Source organism: Plectropomus leopardus, chromosome 14, assembly GCF_008729295.1.
Source record: "Plectropomus leopardus isolate mb chromosome 14, YSFRI_Pleo_2.0, whole genome shotgun sequence".
Classification (NCBI taxonomy): Eukaryota; Metazoa; Chordata; class Actinopteri; order Perciformes; family Serranidae; genus Plectropomus; species Plectropomus leopardus.
The window spans coordinates 13,054,842-13,075,727 of record NC_056476.1 but is presented as its reverse complement, the minus strand read 5'-3'; the positions used below and the strand labels follow the sequence as shown (position 1 = coordinate 13,075,727).

Genomic DNA, 20,886 nt, shown 5'->3' with positions numbered 1-20,886 from the left:
TTGTCTCAGCGAGGCGAGGTGAGCCAGAGCACCCGTCATGTAACAAGTCAGATTTAGCAATACTGCTGGGTCAGGTCAGACTCAGATTGAAGTTGGAGTCATGGCTGGCACCACGCTGCTCGCCTCTTCTATTGCTCATCCATCTGAACACAAATTACTGGGCCTTCCTCCTTACGCTGAGAAATATAGACTGGTGCCTTCTGCGGGTGTGTGTACACGCACTTCATTTGCGCACACACACACACACACACACACACACACACACACACACACACACACACACACACAAATCAAAACAAAAGTGACTATCCTAAAGATGCTGGAGGATAGATGGATGCTCCCGATGTGTTGTTTTTTCTCTCAGGACTGCGTACAAGCCTCTGGCCCGAGTAGATGAGGACAAAAGCGATGCTGTTAATCTGCTCCCATGGAATAAGGCAATGACAACACAGCGAGTTCAACAAACCACCTATAGCACAAAACAGAGAAAAGGGGGGCGAGTGTCACCATAGAGACCTCTCTCTTTAATCATGCCCTATTTCTTTCTCTATTTCTGTCTCTCTCTTTCGCTCCAACACTCGGCGTCTAATTTTTTTTAACCACCATTCTCTTTTTCTTTCCCTTTTTCTTATTTCCACAGATCCACACATACACCTCCCTCACTTTCTTCTCTCTTATCAGTGACAGGCTGGAAACAGAAGCGAGATAAGGAAACGCCAAAGCCAATACAAGGTGTGGTGGTCGAACACGCGGGCAGATTAGTCATTGACACGTTTGTCAGGTAACAATGGCAAGCACGCAGCTCAAACTGGTAAATGGGAACAGAAACAATGAGATGAATTTCTCCTCATCATGCATTATGGGCCCTTCAGCATTAACAGCCACATCCAGGCACATACCGTTCGTCCCCTGAGGTGTGGCAGCACAGATTACTAAAATGGAGCTGCTACTACATACCTTAATCAGTTCCTGTCACTCAATCACACAGACAGACACACAAGCACACTTTTACACACGTACATGCAAACTCAAAATACACCAGGGTCTGCTCCATCAACCCCTCGCTCTACCTGTCAGGGAAGTGGAGGCATTAGTACTCGTGATACCAAGAGTTTGTGTGCACTCATTTCTACACATCAGATTTACCGTCCTTCTACAAATCCAAAAGCTATAGTCAACCCTTTTGATTCAGTGCAATTTCAGCATGGGATAGTCAAGCATTTTCAGATTTGTTTTCTTTAAAGGGACAGTTCACCACAACATCAAAAATGCATATTTTTTCTTAAACCTGTAGTGTTATTGTCAATCTAGTTTGTTTTGGTATTAAGTTGCTGAGTGTTGGAGATATTGGCCATAGATATGTCTGCCTTCTCTCACATATAATGGAACTAGATGGCACTCGGCTTGTGGGGCTCAAAGTTCCTTGAAAACATACATTTGAAAACCCCAACTGCAATTTTTCTTTCCAGAAATCATGACCTGGTTACTCAATATAATCCACAGACCTTACTGTGAGCAGTTTCATGAAGTAGCTATTTTTTGTTCTACTAAACTTCACCTGCCAAAGATATCAATTTGCAGAAGGACATAGCTACAGCTAGCTCACCTTGCACCTTTGAGCTATAGCTAACATTAAAGCTCCGCCAAGGACGCTATTAATGTTTACATCTTGCCCTGTCAGGAGCCTTTTGTCCATAAGTAGATGCATGCTTCCTTCTGCACTGTGATACAGTTGGCAGATGTAGTTTGGCAGAAAGAAAATAATACCCATATGTAACTGCTTACAACAAGGTCTGTGGATTACCTTGAGGAACCAGTTCATGATTTCATTGCTGTTGAGATTTTCAAATGTTTTTTAGCACTTTGAGCACCACAAGAGGTGTGCCATCTAATTCCAATAAATTTGGCATCTCTAACACTCACTAACTTACCCCAGAACAATCTAGATTTACAAATACTACTACATATACATACGTATTTTTTATTTGGGGTTGAACTGTCCCTTTAAAGCTAACAGTTGTTTCTTGCTCTGAAAACTTTCACCATTCTGTTTATGTCAAAAAGTATTGTATGATTTTATTTCTTTTCAAGGTGTAAATTAGTTCTAATTGAACAGTAACCTCCTCCACAGTCTCCTGTAGGCCAGCTGCCTCTTTTAAAAAAGTAATGTTTTAACAGACCAAGCACATGCAGCTGCATACTGTATGTACATCCCTTATCTAACCCAATTTGCAGGCAATAATCTGGAAGATTTGTTGATGATTTTATAACTTTTATTCATTCTGCACTCATGGTAAACTTTTTTGGTATTTTAATTTCAAAATGAGTTGAATGCATCAGGAAAATGTTCTTGTATGCTGCAACAGCTGAAGTAATTGCAACAACTTGCTCACTCCTTTGTTCGAGTCTCATCTGTGCAGAGTTGCTTTCTCAGTGTCGACATCAGGGATGACGTGTTTCAGCAGCAGCTCACCAATAATTGCTGCTATTTTGTCATCTATGGATGACTCTGAAGTACTCCGCAACCTCTCTGTGGCAATAATGTCTGTGTGTGTGCTGCAATTTGTGGATTTTTTCTTGAGGTCAAGCTATTTTTTTCTTCACCTCTGCCACAGTTCTTATTATAGGTGAAATAGTGTTCACAGTACATGTCAACTGGCCCCATGCTGTGTGCTTTTTAATCCTTTAGAAATGTCATGTGTGAAAGTGTTAATTAAAAAAATGCATTTAGCCGAACCTCATTTAGCTCAACCTCACTGTCTGGGATTTTTCTTTCTTCTTGCTCCATGTTTCCACAAGTAGTCCACTGTATATTGAGGCTAGTAGGGCATATTACAGAATTACAAAATAATAAACAAACAAAAGGCTCAGTTAAAGTAGTTACAGGTCTTATTTCCCTGCAGAGGGAAGCCAGTTCTGTTTCTGAACAAAGAGCCAAGCTTTTGTCGCAGTTTACCAAGGCTGAATACATGATACGGTATTCAAATGTAAATCTTTTATCAAGTCAGATGCCAAAGTACTGCATTTCTTTTTTTTCCCACTAATGCAAAAGTGCAATGTTTTAATACCGCCACATTAAAACTAGTCACAGTAGAGATACGTAAAGTTCTGTTATCTATATCTTTAAATTGCAAGAACATAAATTCTGTTTTATTTCCATAATGTATTACTACATAAATACCAATTTAGGAAACATAAGAACCTAGTGCAATGCATTACATGATAATTGTAACTTCTCAATGTTAATTGGAGAAGAACAGTGACACAGTGGAAAGTGATATTATCTGCATATTTATATATTCTAAACACCCTTAGTGGCATGTGGCAGGTGTCAGGAATTTAGCTGTCGCTTATCGCACACACTGATGAATATTTGATGAGTATAGCTGATGAACCAGTTGTAGGCACTCCTGCTGCTGAAGCCAGCAGAGGCTAATGTTTGAAAAATTAAATGATGAAATGTATCAAAATGTTTTGATAAATATGTATTGTCTAAACCAGTAATTCATTTTAAGAAATTATAGTAGCAGCTGAGACACTGCTATATTTCTCTCTATAATAAGACAGGTGTGGACTGAGAATAATGGATTCTGAAGAGGTATTCAATAGGGATGCACAATAATATCGTCACATCATCGATATAGGCTGATATAGGCTTCAAAATAAAATATCTCAATCGGCCAACATGCACATTTCTGCCAGTATCACTAACCGATATTTTTATTTAATTGTCAAAGTGAACATGTACAAAACATCTAATTTTAAGTATTTTTCTTATTTTGCATTGTATTTTATGTCATCTGCTGGTGGGCCATTATGATACGAGTATGGATAAATGATCTTAATTCCACTACAGAGGAGATTTGAAAATCATGAAAATTAGGTAAATTTATCAATATCAATACTGGTTATCACCCAAATGAGTTGTCATATATCGACATATCGGCAAATAATCAAATATCCTGAATCCCTAGTATTCAAGTACTTTTAACAGGTGGGACAACTTAGACACTGCTATCTCCACCTTTAAGAGCACAAGTCCATTTCACAATACAGGAAACTTAATATTTTTTAAATCATATGTGCACATTTTTGCATAAGCAGATGTAAAACTTGTGGGATTTATTATTGTTCACTGCTTACAGGTGTGTAAATGCATGCTTCATTAATACCAACTGCCTTGTGCGTATGCAGCTCATCCACACAAATTTTGTTCTTTGCATGCTTTGATAAATACAGCCCCTGGACTTCAGGGGCCTCTCTTCCCCAACAGCCCACCTGAGACAAACACTAGAAGTGTTTTCTAGTCAGCCACCTGCCACTTAAATGGCACTTCAATCAAGAGAATAGCCATGAGTTCTACTCCCTTAAAATACTGCCATTTAGAATTATTGCTGCTGTAAAAGGGTGAGGACAGACTAGAGCATGGAGCATGAAGCCATTTAATGTTTCTTCTCAGCTTTCTCCCTTTGTATTTAAACCAGTAAACCCAAATAATATTATTGTATTTAAGAGTATGAGGGGAAAATAAAACTGGCAGCAGTGAAGATTTTGTCCCTTAGTTCCGCAAAGTTTTCGTTTTTCTCCCAGACAGCTCCCGCTGGCTCAATTAACTATTGATCAGATTTGTGGAACCGAATATAAATAATTAACAAAAGCGGAGATAGCATCTACAGCTCTGCAAACAACTTCAATACAGAGGCCTCTGTGTCTCTGATCAATAGGGCGTGGACAGCATGCACATCAGCCACTGCGAGAACCTCGGCAAGGTGGCCACGGAAACAGAGAAAATCACATTTTTATCAGACATCGCAGCCGTGTCAGCAAAAAAACATCAAGACCACAGAGGTAATCAGGCAGTGGCTGTTTTATTGTAGATACCAGAGTGGGGAAAACCATCCGTCTTTGACATTTAAAGGGAATCTAATTAACTCTCTGACGTGGCTGACTAACAGGTAAATGAAAACTGAAATTGTTGATGTTGAAGGTGCAATTGGACTTTTTCATACAGGAACCACTGAGAATGATGTGCTCCAATGAAAATGTGCCATCCTATAAGCAGCTCTGAGGGTAGTGATAGCCTGGTTGTGTCCTACAAAGCCTGAGTAAGTAAAGATGTAACATACTGAGGAGAGAAAAAGCATAAAGCTCCTTGGGGAAGGAGGTACTGTATGGCACTGTTGGGGAAGAACAGAGTGAGGGCCTCTAGGTAACCCTATTTGAATATGAATGCGTCCCATGATCCACATCAAGGGCACTGACAGGGGCACCTCTATCTACAACTACCTCCAGCCGATGTAGTCATGTGTCTGCAGTGAATGTGTGTGTGTGTGTGTGTGTGTGTGTGTGTGTGTGTGTGTGTGCGCACAACTGATCACTCTGTGCAGCCATCAGCCACCGCATTTTTTCAAGGTACTTTGTACAGTGCATTAATCACAGAGACCCTTGAGCGCTTCCACGGATCCAAATATTCCGACCTTGAGGTTACAAGAAAGACATTAGTCCTGATCCATTCAAAGTATTGGAGACAGGGAGGGGAGCAGAGGGAGGGGGCAGAAAAGCTTTCAAGGTAATGAAATTCTGCCATAATTTAAAGGAAAAGACTTGTGGGGACAAGCCTGAGCCAGAGTAAGAAAAAAAAAAGATTAAATTGGATTTTTTTCTTTTTCCCCTTTATTTTAAATTAGGCTTAAGTGCATGCAGGGGGTAGTTTTTCTTTCTTTTTTTTCTGAACAAAAGCATGATAACAGCATTAACGTCCAGAATGAATCGAATCATTTCCAAACCAATTAACCTTTGACAGAATGGATGAGTGGACAGGAATGAGAATGGTGCATCGGGGAGGGGAGACAGAGAGGGGTGGGTGGAGGAGAGCAGGCAGCAGTGTGCAGACATAGGGGTCTGACTGGCAGGGTTGTAGCTTTTTGGGGTGATTGCTGACTAGGAGCATGGCGTGAAGGGATCTGATGGGCCTCCCAGAGATACCCCATTTAGACAAGCATGCCAGAAAACCCTGTTGGTGGTCCATCTGAATGGAGGATCATGCAGCAGACCGGCATCATACCAGTCAGTTCTCATTCAGAGCTCGTAAAATAGTGTGTGACGCCAAAAGGCACGTCAGGAAATGTCACTTAAAAACGCGACCATAAGGAACCTGTCATGTGCGCATAAAGCATGGCAGCATGGCATCAGATTAAAACGCTGCCAGTAACTACGCAATATAAGGAGCAAAAGGTCGCCTATAGGGCGGGCGGGAGGGGTGGTGGATGGATCCCACAACAACGGACTTTGATGCAGGAGTCAGGTGTTCAGTTCCTTTGTGAATGTTATGTTTTTTTCTACACCTCACCAAGTGCCTTCTTCCCCTAAACCTAACCATGTGTGCCAGCATGTGTGTTTGTTGACGTTAAAGTGTTGGTTGCCATGTGCTGTTGTTGCCTAAATGTAAGCACTTGCAGCATCATCCAACCATGCGTATTTGTTGACATGGTCAAACCATCCCAGAATGTTATAAGCAGACAGAGAAGAACACCTAGAGCGTAACATGTGGACGCCTAAGTCCACTGAGAAAGGAGCAACATGTGACGTACTGGGATGAGAACGTGTTGGTCATACATGTTCTGGTGAAAAAAGTAACTTTTTATCGGCACCAAGAACAGGGCGCAGAGAGCAGAAGATGCTAAAGAACAGAGAGGACACCACCCCACTCAGTCTCGCCTCCCTCTCCCTGCTCTTGTCTGTCGTGTCCATCCTGACTGATAGTAGAGGGGTCTGCAGTTAACCCCACTTATTCTTTATGCTGGCTCTCACTCCCTCTATCTATTCCTATTCCTCCCTCATTGGCTCACACACAGCTGCAGCCGGTCCATTAAGTTAATTAAAGGCTCCATTTTGAGCTGGAGCCCGCTAGCAAATACAAGTGCCAATCAATAGATCTCAGGCTTATTTTGTGGGAGGGAGGGGTGACAGCGCTGGTGCTGCATTCGGGGGACATGATTTGTAGCCTTGGCAGACGAGCCATGTCCCTCTCTGTCTTGTCCTCTGTCTCTGTCTAATTTGGTAGCCACCCTGCCCCTTCCACAATCTCCTTCCCGCTCTTCGCCATGATGTCATCTATCACTTTGTTTCTCCCTTCTTTACCCCCAGCTATCCGTGGCTTTTTCTCCCCATCTGCCCATAAAGAGTCACAGTCCTGTGTTTCCCTACGAGAGCGTGTGCATTTGTTTCAGTCGCCATCTGCACAGGGGAGCCAGCTGTGTGGGGTTGCAGCTGGGGTTGGAGGTGTGGGAGGCTGCGGCGGGCAGTGGTGGAGCTGAGCTCAACAGGGTGTCCGGAGGGATGATCTGAGCTCTGGGAGCAAGAGAGGGAGTAACAGTGGGACAGAAGGCAAGGATCTCAGAATGAGAGACAGCACGGCGTTCCCAAAATCACTGCAGAGAATGAGAAGTTCATTTTCTATGTCTGCACCATAGATTATATGGAATAATGACTATAGCTACCGTGACGTCGCCAGTTGCTGCTGTTTTGAAGCCTCAGCATTTTGGCAATCGCCATCTTAGTTTTTTGGAGCCGGGGTGACCATATTTTGACGAGAGGGTGGAGCTGTGGAGGAGTAAGGGGAGGATCTGACTCGTTGACTATGGGGAGGCCTTGAGGACAACCTGTTACTCAAGTGACCCCATCCTAAAACATGCATAACTTTAAGCCTTAATAAAATCTAAACGAGAGACTTGTATCAAATTTCACCCCCGTAGAGCTGTCGTAGATGTTGAAATTAGCAGGAGACACAAAACAATTTTGGTGCCATGCTGTGAACCAAGACTTGTAAAGAAGCCTAGGTTACGCTCTTTGACGCCATGACTTCTCCTCTGTAAAAATGTTTATTTCTACTGTAAAGTCAGGCATTTTTGCACGAGGGTCTATGGGGATTGAGTCTGTTTTGGAGCCAGCCTCAAGTGGGCCTTAGAGGAACTGCAGTTTTTCAGCCACAAAGGACACCACTTGGTCATTGTCGAAAAGGGTCAATATACACAGAGAGAAGAGAAGAGACGATCGGAAGCAGATGGATCACTATTCCTGGCAATGGGGATCATGAAAAAATACATCTACTTGGCTGTAACTCTGAGCCCCCTATAGGAGCCGTGTTGATTCATTCCATACACATAGACAGGACTTAAGATGCAAACAGTATGATTCTTATTGAAAGTCATCAGAAATAAAAGCATCTCTAGTGATCCTCCATTTTCAACAAAAATCCTTTCTTTTGCTATTGTCTCATTCCACAGCAAGAGAGGAAGGCCCACAGGCTAAACAACCATCATCAGCTTCACGTGGCGTTCGTCTGCTATGAATAATGGCTTAGGGCGGCAGGCGGTGTAGCAGTTCAAAATCCGCATACAAGCTCTCTCTGCTGGATGCCTCTGCTCCAACAGTCCCTCCATTCCTACAGTCACACCAGCAGCATGGCAGTGGCGCAACTCATCGGGCTCCTTCCCAGCAGTCATTCGACAATTCTCTCCCTCCAGGGAGGCAGCCCATACAGGCCTTGATGGTTAGCCAGTGTTGTTTGTTGGAGGCCTTTTCCTTCCACCTCCCTCCTCTACACCTCCTCTTTCTCTTCTCATCTCTCTTCTGATTTTTTTTTTTCAGAATGCCTGGTGCTTTTTCTACTTCTCTAATCTAAACTCCCTCCTTTTCTCTTCTCTCTCCTCTCAGAGAAAGCCCAAGGGGGCTTGTTCATATTCTCTCCTCTTATTGTGTTTCATCTTTTTCCTTATGACACAGAACTATCCCCCCAGAGTATCCAGCTTTCAGCCAGGGAGCTGGAGAAAACGCATGGTTAACCCCATTTTATTCTGTCTATTCAAAGGTTCCCCGACAAAGCTCTAGTGCTCACAGCAGATAAGAAATCATTCACATAGAGCAGAAGAGAAGGTTTGGTATGCATTCAACAGAAGTAGAAGAGAAGGTCATTTTCTGCAGGAGTGTGGCATTCGAAAAGAGCAGTGCATTTATAAGCAATGTGTTGCACCATATTGTGCAGCTTGCAAAACAATGGAGGAGCTCACTTGGCAAAACATTTCTATGAAGTAGCTGTTATGAACACACTACGCTGCTGTACATTTGGCTTGATACAGTATTTGTTCCTAGATGGGTTACTTTCTAATATAGAACTTCAGGATATAATTTTAGCAGATTGTTACAGTATGCCCTTGTCAATCATGCAATTGAGTCTATGATATTATAACATACTCAATTCAGAGATGTGGAAACTCGGCTATTATTGTGCCATAAAGTCCTCCATACTGCTGCTAAATGTGCATACTGTTAGACAATTTACTGTTAAATAAATGACAAATTTGTCAAGAGCAGCACTCAGCTGTGAACTGACTCCAAAGCAAAATGATGTAGCCATGCCATGTAATATAGCTGTCAAAAGAACCATAAGGTATGACACATAAAAATGTAAATGGTATGATGGGAAGGAAAGGAGGGAGGGAGCGAAATAAGGTTTCTCCATTGGTGCTTCTGCAGTGACCTCATCTCTCTTTCACCCTACTCTTTTTGCTCTCTCTATTTCATTTTCCGTTTCTCTATCTTTCACTCTCTTGTATCAAGCACACACTCCCACTGCGTTTCTCAAGCACATGCTCCCTCATCCTCGGTCACCCTAACCACCTCATTTCTCCAGCCCTCCCTCCTCTCCAACTCTCACTCTGTGCGTAATTCAATCATCCCAAGGAGATGGATATCCGTCCCCTAGGAGCGCTTACGCTCTCCATTTCCTAAAGCGCTTGATCAGATTAATTGATTGTCCCCCCTCCCTCAGCTCTGCGCCCCCTTCTGCCGACTGAGGCTGCTGTGGTGGCGGAGGGTGGGAAGAAATCAGGTTTGCATTGATATTTTTATAAAATGGCTTTTTCCTCCTGCCCCCAGACAGACCCCGTAAAAGGACAAAGGGGAATAGATAAAGAACATGAGCCCGGGGGGGGGGGGGACATGGAGGAGGGGGAAGCCTGCAGAAACAGACAGGCAGGATTTATAAAAAGGATAAAACAACAACCTGGAGCGTACAGGAGACACAGGGCTGAACAGGAGATCAAGGGACAAGATACAGCAGATAGGCGATCAATGAAATGAAATAAACAGGGCTGTATCGCACATGTGAGGTGGGTGTGTGTGCATGCATGTCTGTACCATGATGTTTGGCTGGAAGCCTGCGGAGCACAGCAAGGGGTAGAGATGGGAGAGTCGAACCAGGCCCCACAGGGAACGCAGGAAGACCTCAACTCATCTATTATAACTGAGAGCCAAGCGGCTGCCATGTCTCCTGATTGCTGAGTCCCTGTGGAGCCATCTCCCCCCTTTCGCTCTCTCTCTCTCTCTTTCTGTCTCTCCTTCTCTCTCTATCTCTCTTCCCTCTTTCTATCTCCCCCTCTCTCTCTATCTCTCTCTTTTTGGCACTGGGGATGGCAGTAGATTACACTGCTGTTCCAGGCCTTTGGCTTCTACGTTATGGCAGGGGCCAAATACACGCACAAACATACACGCGCTCATGCACACACACACACACACACGCACGCACGCAAGCACACAAACACGCAGCAACACGAATACACATAGACAGGGAGGAACTCGCTCGTCTCTCTCTTATCTATCTGCCGCACATGTTCCCCATACGTGTAAAGCTTTTACCTGAGCGCGCCATTACAGCTGAGGCTTTTACCTCTGGAGAGCCAAATTACCTTTCAGATACAACCTTCCCTTTTTCAACTTGCCCTTGACATTTAGTTCACTTGCATTCCCCTCTGTACATATAGACTCAAACACGCACTGTTAAACCACACGTACAGCAGCACGCAAGCACTTCACCAAACACACACACAAAAATACAAAAAGTTGCATGTCCCCAGGCTCGTAATTGTCTGTCATTTGGACCTCGCACATTTTCTACACATCCGTCTTATTTCTACAGTAACATCTATGTTTAAATACTGTATGTTTGCAAGATAGAGCACAGAGCTCTTGAAGGATCACACTGCAACCTCAGAGCTGACCATGTTCTTTTTGAACTTGGCAATAACACATAAGGCTCACTTTTCATTTGTTTTATTAAGAGAGGGACTGGTTCTATCAATAGGGAAATATTCATCCAATAACACCCAGCTCCAGGTCTACTTATTTCAATCTAAAATAAAACAAATATAAGGAGACTCCTTCATCAACCCTGTATCCAAACACAGGATGTTTTCAAACCATAAAATATGGTTAGGGCTGCACAAATAATTGTAGATAATTAAAAATTGATGTTTTTTGTTTCCACAATTAATCATGTTCTTTATCAAAACCCCACGATGCAATATGTTTGATATTAGCATTGATTTAAATTACTCACTGTTAAATGAATTGGTTGGTATCAGCTGATCAACAACACGATCTGCAGTTACATGCAAGATATACGCAAGACTGCTCACGGTCTATACTGCCTGCCCACTGTGAAATGCTGGGCAGCTTTATTTATTGAGTGGCTCTTACAGAAAGCATTTAGGGAGCATAAGAGACTGAGATGTATTTTTCAGGAGTTAGTCGGCACAACTTGTACTAAAGAACAGGTGAATCACGTTGGCCTCTCATTTCAAAGGTGGCAAAATAAGGATTATGCTTGATGTATAAAAAAGTAGGGAGGTGTTTGCCAACAGATTTCCACCCGTTTTTAATAGGCTCATATCAAACCAGGAAATGATATGAGTAAATGGACGGTGAACTGTTTGTTGTGGTCATTTGACTAGCACAAAAGAAAATGGCGATTGTTGTTATTTGTTATTGTGAATACATGTCAGTAGGGCCTTGAAGTGTGTCAAACTCAGTAGATTGACAACTTCTTTACTGCTTATTTTTAACTTATTTTTCCTTATTTAACAGAAAATACAACTATATAAGTGTCTCTCTTTCACCAAATTAAGAATAATAACTTCAGCTTAAACACGTCATTCAAACTTCTGGGTAGTCTTGTTAGTCATCTATCTATCCATGTATCTATCTATATGTGTGTGTGTATATAAATATATATATATATATATAGAGATATATATATATATACACAAAGAGCACCCACCCCTGCGCGTGCGCTGCGGAGAGGCTCCCCGCCCCCACCCCGCTCGCCTCGCCAGAGGGCTACCTGGTTGATCCTGCCAGTAGCATAAGCTTGTCTCAAAGATTAAGCCATGCAAGTCTAAGTACACACGGCCGGTACAGTGAAACTGCGAATGGCTCATTAAATCAGTTATGTGTGTATATATATATATGTATATATATATATATATATATATATATACACACACACACACACACACACACACACACATACACACACACACTGTAACTTGCTGCAACTTCATTCAGAAGTTTATATGAAAATTAGCCTGCTCCAACAGTCACAATGTCAACAGTACACATAAAAATGGCCATGCTCTGACCATCCTGCCATGTTGGAATGGGAATTTCCATTCTACTCTCACTGTATTTCTACGGTATCAAAACCCTGTTGATAAATGCTGGGAGTCTACTTTCTGTCACCTCGAAATTAAAGCAGTCACTTATAATGCTTACTGAGGTGAGATTCCCTTTACAAGCCTCTAGAGGTTTTCTAAATCTCACCTGCAAAACTTGATTCTCCTTTTGTTATTGTAATACAGCTGTTTTGCTTCATTGTGCATATAAATGAATCTAAATCTAATTAAACTCTTTCCGAGAGTAACTTAATGCAACTTTTTTATTTAACCTCAAAGGGTTTAGGTGTACTCAGGGGGACTTCAGTACTCTTGCACTATGGGTGCAGCTGCAACAGAGGACATTCATTCAGGCCTGTTTGCGTATCTCATGGTCGCATTGGCTGTTTGCTGGTACGCAGAGGCAAACATGTACAGACAGCATCTTTGTAGGAGGGCAGCTGAACTCTTGACCTGAATACACAGACTCATCAATATAGACAGACAAACTGACACACAAATACAGTACACACACAAACACAAACACACGCACACTCTGTATGCTTGAGTACTCAGCCCACAAACTAAATCAACACACCATTTATTTTTCTTTCCGAAAAGACTCTCTCTCTTTCTTACTTTCCCCAGACTTTTTTATTTGCTAGGGGGCTGAGCTCTCAGACTGGGATTGATCCGGAGCTGCCGTCTTGAACCTGTGCCCCGAGGGCAGCTCAGTGCAAACACGCCGCAGCCCCTCTCCACTTACTCCGATCATGGTTACACTCACTGTTACACCACACCAGCATAAAAACCCACAGAGCAGATGCACACAGCAACTGCCACCTCTACCTGAACTGCTTTAAACAAACCAAAGGCTGATAAAGACAGATTTGAAGGAAAAATTGTATCTCCTCTGCTGAAAGACACAGATTCATAAAAAGCATTCACTTGTTTGCAGTCAAAGTGCAAACCCCAAAATTTCAATGGGCCTGAGCAACAGACTCTTCTCTTGAGGAGGATTTTAAAAATTACTAGCATGTGCATGAGTATCGGAGGAAAATCAATAAGCATAACAGCGGCATTGGATATGACAGCAACAATTTCATACACCACATCCCATTTGCTGAGTGCTTTTTCATGGGCAGAGCACAAAAGAAATCCATTATTTTTTGCAAATGCAAAGATTCATTTGAACATTTTACATAAATAATTCATACAAAGAGAGCTTTTACAGTGTTTTCACCTGAAGACAGACAGCTAACTAGCGAGAAAGCTCACTCACCCACCCACCCTTCCTTCTCTCTTTGAAGTAGGAAAAAAAGGGGAGGAATAGGGTATAATTTGTTTGATTCATTTATCGTTGCTTACTATGAATAAATGTCATTAAGAGTGGTTGCTGCACGGCAGTTGTGAAGTTATGGAATAGCTGGCAGCATAGTGGGGGCTGGAATAAAGCAACATGGTGATTAGAAGAATGCATCCATCCCACACACACTGTGCCAGTCAGGAGTCTAATGGCTTTGTGGAAGCTCGCGTGTTGAAACACACATGCACATACAGTGCAAACACACAAATACATATACAATTGCGCCCTGTGTTTTGCTGCGGCTGCCGTGAGTTTCTATGGAGTTTGTGATTGATGGGTTCTGTGATTGGTGCTGTGAGACAGGTGGAGCCTTCACGTGAGCTGATCTACACTGCCTCCTACAGGAAAACGGCCCACATTGGATCTGTGAATATGTGAGAAACTGTCATCATCACCTTCAGCCGAGCTGATAATAATGACTATAAATGGTGTTTGCGCAGCACCTATCAAGACTTCAGATTCAACCATCAAAACTGCTTGACAGCTAGGGTTGATACAAACAGCAGCTTTTGTACAAAGACTACTGTATCTCAGAGTTTTGTGTTATTGTAAATAAAATCTATATATTGGATTTTTTGTGAGAAATATTTTCTTCATGGCCTGACTGGTGTTTTTTTGTTTTTGCAAGCTTTTAATTAGACCCCAATAGCTTTGTATTTACTCCTTTGTGTGTGTGTGTGTGGGTGTGCGTGTGTGTGTGTGTGTTTGTTATTGAGAGCACATACCACCATCCCCTTGTGACATACAACGTCCCCTGATGGCAAATTTCGCACCCTAGCCTTTTTGTTAATGGCGTGTGAAAACCACAAACATTAGTCAATCCTTAAAAGAAGGCAGCACTCCTACCTTCCATGCAATGCGGTTGCCTTTCGTGTCATGCTCCAGCGCCATTGGGAACTCTCCACGCTCGTAGAACTTGCGGAAGGTGGTCGGTTTGGAAGGGCGCTCCCGAAAAGCCCCTGCGGCCGGGGGACCCTCCACCTGGTCAAACACAAAAGGAGAAAATGGGACTGAAGAGAGAAGAGCAAACAGAGAGATACACAAAATGAGACATACACAGCAAGTTGAGAGTGTTGTTTTATGAAATCAGAATTGACTGTGTTTTCTCCTACAAGAATAGAATCACTCCCACTGCCTTTTCTTAAAAGTAATTCAGGGAGACACATGTGCCTGCTCCTCTGCTCCTCTAAGGAAGACAAAACACAGATAGTGTGTGCTTGTGTGTGTGTGTGTGTGTGTGTGTGTGTGTGTGTGTGTTGGCCCTGTAGCCAGAGGCACTGCCAGAGGCACTGTTAGGATCATCTTTTCTCTGCCTCCATATTGGATATGTGCTATTACTGCACCACCAATGGGACTCCTATTACATCAGCCACAGTGTCTGCTGCTATTGTTGTGGTGGCCATTGGTGGTGGTAGCCTTATAACAGATGTAAGTTAATGCAACACATTGAAGTGGAAATGGAAGGACGACTTTATGATTAGAAAAAAAATGTGTTATTTAAATATTGTGTTCTATAGCAGTGGTTCACAGCCTTTTTGTGTCAAAAAAAAACCCTGACTTGATACCCATTAGACCACAGATCCCCATTTGATAAGACTTCAATTCAGGGACCTCCATCTGAGAATATTTTAGTTGTTACATATACTTAAGGCTAGAATTCAATGATGGTCAAATATAGTTGGCGAACTTGCATTTCCTAGGATAGCTCTCCCTGCACTCCCTGGGACTGGCTGACACTCGTTGGCTTTGTTGGTTGCATTGGTTGAGTTTAGGCAAGAGGAGTAGGATTGGTTAGGGTGAAAATGTCAGAGTATGGCAGTAATATTTTTTCCTATCCTGGGAAACACAAATTTGTGTCCTGTTGGGGCAGATAACAACGGAGGAAGTGAAACTCATGACAAGGAACCGAAATTAACGACTGCCAAGCGGCAAATGCACACAGATTTTCTGTTTGGCAAGTAAATCTCAGAGGGCTATCCACCACACTGGCAGGTATTTGCACCAAAACATTCACGTGAGAGCCTTGGTGTTGAGTGACTGTGGTGTTGTGGTGTCACATAGGGGCACATGGCTCTGCTGCTCTTAATGTCTGTGTCACCTGCGCTGGTGCGGCAAAACCTGACTGTCTCAAGCGTGCCTTGTTTTGCAGCATTGTTTACTTGGGCACATATATTGGACTCTTTTCTATAATGAATCCAATAGCAAAAATAAAGTATGCTCCATTTTTCTGGGGATCCCATTGGACCCCTGGTTATGAACCACTGACAAAGAAATTGGTGAAACCATTTTAATTACAGGGACTATGGGCGGAAATAGCAGCTAAAACCTGGTACAATGCATCTCTCCTTGTTTTATATAAGGGTAATGTTTTATTGTGCACTGTCCCTGTCTAGATAAAAATCCATTACATTTACAAAAATGCTGTTATTAACATTTTGAGAAGTACTCTAAGGACGTGATAAAACATGGTGCATAATTTAAGTGCCTCCAAATGACCAATTACTGCAAAAAAACTGCCAAGAAACACTCGTAGTCCATCAAGGAAGTGACGGAAACTTCTCTCTGAACATCCACTGGTGAGAATGTTCAAGTGGGAGCCACTCATGTACTTGAGGGATATGGATTTATTTGATTGAAAACATCAGAGCTTTGCAACAGCATGTTGTAGTGGACGAATGACAGAATGTTGGAGCCAATCGTTTCGCTGTCTGTGTCCCTTGTGTGCATCCCTCGCCATCTGTGTCGCTCTGCCACATGACTGGCAGATGTGTTGCTGTCATTAATCCTCAGATTACCACCCATGGAGAAACAGAATTTTGCCACAGCAGCCCGCAGGCTGAGCAGAGCGGGACTGGGATGTGTTATCTTTGGCAGGACTAAGATTGGTGTGCAACCTGAGAGATTTTAAGGGTTTTAGTCTATTACTGTGATGCTATGCAAGGGTGGTTTAGTTTTTCATATTACATCATTCTCTAGTGTTGCCTGTTTGTTGCATAATTCAAAAACAAAATGGATTAAAAAAAAGCCTAGAACCCCAAATGTGGCTCAGCACAGCCGTCACCAAGGAATGATGCAACATGGAACAAAGTTAAAGTTACACATGTGACGTGATGTAGCTGGTGCCATTGTTAGGCTCAAGAGAAACAAGAAGAAAAGGAGAAACTATTATGAGGGACTCTGAGTGAGCGTCTCAGAGCACTCACTGCATTTAAACAGCCCTAATGCACCGTGGGATTGCAGAGCAGTCATTTCAAATGAATCTGTTTGGAGCATTTGTTTACCATGCCAGGGAATGCTGAATAATATTATGCTGAATTAATAGGCACAGGTTTGTATACCTGCAGGAGAAAGACTACCTTAACAAAACGTCTGTGACTAACAACGCATGTAAAACACAAGAAAAGGCACTTTTTCAGTGTCACCTACTGTACTAGCCTAAAAGATATCCATCACAATAAATGACGCAGGTATGTTTGCTGTTGTCTTTTAAGTCCTGCCTTCTATTTTGAGTATAATTTTAGTGGCAAGGGTGTATTTAATCACGTACGGTAAAGTCAATTTGCAGTTACTGTTTACATCTATGTCTGTAAAAACATGGATGCTTCATACTCATCTTCCCCCAAAGCAGATTAAAACAATCAGTACAGTTAGCACCCAAAATGAGTGTCACATATTCAGTATCTGGCTAAATGTCTCACTTCCTGTTTCTGAGTTATAAAGTAGCACAATGGCAAGAAAAATGTTTGTGCAGAACATTATGATGTCTCAATGTTTGTGTCAAATTTGCTAAAACATCCCTCAGTGTGTAAGATATTACATTGACAAGAATGAGATGGATACAAGGTCACGGTGACACCTGCCTTTGACCACTAAAATCTAATCAGTTCCTTTTTGAGTCCAAGTGGATATTTGTCGCAGATTTGAAAATATTCCCTCAAGGCATTCTTGAGGTACAGCTTTCACGAGAATGGAACTGATGGATGGACAGATGGATAGACGGATAGATGGAAAGACGGACAACACAAAACTATAACACCTCGACCTCGGCCATCGCCGGTGCAGGGGTATAAAAACAGCATTGCTGACATTGCAGGTACACAGCATTTAGCACTACTAACCAGAACAGACTCAATTGTGTATGTTTCTGTCCTGTCTTGTTATATTTTACTAAACTCATATATGAAAAATGTCTGTAACTGTATCTTTCACATTTGCCGGGAGGTATCAACTACTTTCAGTCCAAGTGAGTCACAAGTTATTGGGTGCTTAAGTCCAAGTCAGGTCTTTTTTGTCAAGTCGAGTCATCAACTTTGTGACTGCAGTCTGATTCGAGTCCAAGTCATGTGACTCCGGTTCCACACCTCTGCTAAGTACAGCACATTTCCGTAAAGAGTGACTGCTCCCAGTTTTTCCTTGTATTAGATTTTAATCAGTTAATCAATAATTGCCTGAATTGTTTAACTTTGCATCGTTCAGAACTGTTAAGTGTCACCTTGCCTTGGCAGATTACTGTTTCTGTCTCAAAACATCAAGCACAGAGTGTAAGTTAATACAAGAATACAATGCCCATTGTTTCATTTAGACTGTGAAACATACATCAGTATTATCTTCCCTATTTTCTCTTTCTGTCTCTGTTCATTCCTCTCACTGCAGGAGTTGTTTTGCAACCCAAGCTGCAGGAAGCTGGAAAGCTTGCAAGATCAGTGCTGCTCCAGCCTGCAGGAGTGACAAAGCCCTCATATCCAGGTAGCTACGATGGCGGTTGAGCCACGCTGCACAGGGAGGCTAAAAATAGCTCAGACTGGGCAGCAAGGAGAGAATGAACCCAGACTGAATTGACTAGCTGAGCAGCTTTTATGGTCAGGAATGATGACGCTGCAGTCACTTCTATGGCCTGGGCTCGTGGCTGAGGTGTTCACAACTTCACAACCATTTCCATGGTTTCTCTCCAATTATCATCATTGGCAGGGTACACACCAACAGCCAAAAAGATACAATAGCACATTTTCTTGTGGCTCTGCAAAGCCAAACACAGAAGCCTTTTCCTTGGTACTGATGTGGGCTGCTGTTCCTAGCAGCTTAAACAGAACTGTAATAGGAATAGAATTGCGGAAAGATTATCACCTGCTGACTTTCTGATGCCATTCCAAACATGTGCCTGCTCCTGTTCTGCTATTCATGACATTCGAGTCTAACGCTCCTGCATGCTGAGAGAAAAACCGCTATCACTGAATCCGAAGGTAATAGCCACTAACCTCGTTTGTCTAACAAAGAACTAGAGTTTGTTTCCTCTGTTTTGCAGCCTTCTGAGAAGCCATATGAACTTACGGACAGGGCAGGCAGATCAGAAGCAAACAGCGTCTATGTTGTGAGTAACAGCATCCCTAAGTTCTGACTTGTATGGGTGAGCATGCATTTGTGCTAACTCAATTTAGACTAGCCGTGCTGACGACAGCAACTGCTGCTGATTTTGTTGTAGTATTAGCCAGCACATCACATCATTTTGAGCTCTGCACGTCTCCTAAACACATTTCAATCACTGTGTGTTTTTCCGCTTCTCTGCCTGCATTTGTTTATGTGAGTAGCCACAAAGGTGGTTGTGTTGTTACATCAAGTGGTGAGAAGCTGCATAGCATCCCCCTGTGTAATCCAAAATTCTTCTCTGTTCTAAAACACTGGCATAAACACAAACACAGACAGTGAAAAAGAAAGAAAAAAGGAGCCTATAATGTCGACCTATACAAGCAGATAACATCCCGCCCTTCAGTGGAGGCCATAAAGCGAGCCTGTGAGGCGACAGACTACAGAACAGAGATAGAGGTGGTGTAAGGCAATAAAGGGAGGAAGTGTCTGTTTTGTGTGCCCCTGGTGCACACATCAGGGAGTCATAACAAGGCAGGACTGGTCAGATGAGCTCCAGGCTGTCATTTCTCTCCTTCGCCTTCACTGTGCCTCCAGATCCGTTTCCTCCCTAATACTGTTGTCCACTCCAACTAGCTCCACTGTAAACCTGGCTGCCGGAAGACCCACAGAGGAAATAACATACAAACATTCGCTCATGCACGCACACACCTGCTCACACACACACACACCACACATGCTGAGCTCCCCATGGGCGAGCCCCTGCAGAGGTGATTGAGCACCGGCAGGGCCTCGTGCTCCTGTCATTTATAAAGGTGTCACCCTGAGAAACAGAGATGCTCCCTCTAACCTTATTAGTATGGCACTTCCATGGCTCTCCTGCCTGATTTCGACACACAGAGAAGGTGGGATCGTCAAAAGGCACGAGGAAAAAAAGTGGAGAAAAAAAGAAATTAAGAGACAGGTTGAGGAAGGATAAGGGGGAGGGGGAGATAGGTCAGAGATACACAGAGACAAGAGACAGAGACAGAGAATGACGAAATCAAGAAATGGAAAATGGAGGAGGGTGATAGAGGAATACTGGATATGACAGGAAAAGGGAGAAGGGGAGACAAGAGGTGTGGCTCATCAATTCAGAGGGTGAGTTCAGCATGGCGGGGCTGCTGCAGCATGTAGGTGATCCATCAATGTGCCTGGGCCTCCAGCTCCTGCGTTCTCTCTCTCATCTCTCCATCTCTCTGCCATATACCACTACCCAAACACCTCTGAAAATCTCTGATAGATGTCTGGTGAAGGGCTGTCAATTCATTGTCAACCCTTTATTGTCATCACCACTGCATACTTCCTCAAATGAGGCCCTAGTTAATTATCTAAGGGCTGGGCGGTATGGCTAAAAATGTGAACACCATCTAAAATTTTCATAATGGTCGATATCGATAATGAACTATCAAAATAGTCAAACCATTATTTCTTTAAAGTTTAAAGGCGGATTTTTGCTCCTAGGTGAAAGTTGAAGAAATCATATGGTTAGTTGTGGTTTAAACTGTTATTTTTAGTCACAACATGACAACAATTGCCAAATAGAAGGACATTTCACAAATCTGAGGTTCGATAAACGAGTAAAATCAAAATACTCTTACTAAATACAATAATAAACTGATGAAGAAATGT

General features: G+C 42.7%; 1 protein-coding gene across 3 annotated transcripts in view; it reads right to left on the bottom strand.

Annotated features, from left to right (window-relative positions):
• The window catches only part of pacrg (PARK2 co-regulated), a 178,765-nt gene that overhangs the window by 136,786 nt on the left and 21,093 nt on the right, over nucleotides 1–20,886 (bottom strand). For all 3 annotated transcript variants that reach the window (XR_006106530.1, XR_006106531.1, XM_042501183.1), the window contains exon 2: nucleotides 14,701–14,835. Coding sequence is in view for 1 of the 3 variants with exons in the window: in XM_042501183.1 (XP_042357117.1) it covers nucleotides 14,701–14,835 (135 nt within the window). In the remaining 2 variants the exon portion in view is untranslated. The remainder of the gene's footprint in view (nucleotides 1–14,700; nucleotides 14,836–20,886) is intronic.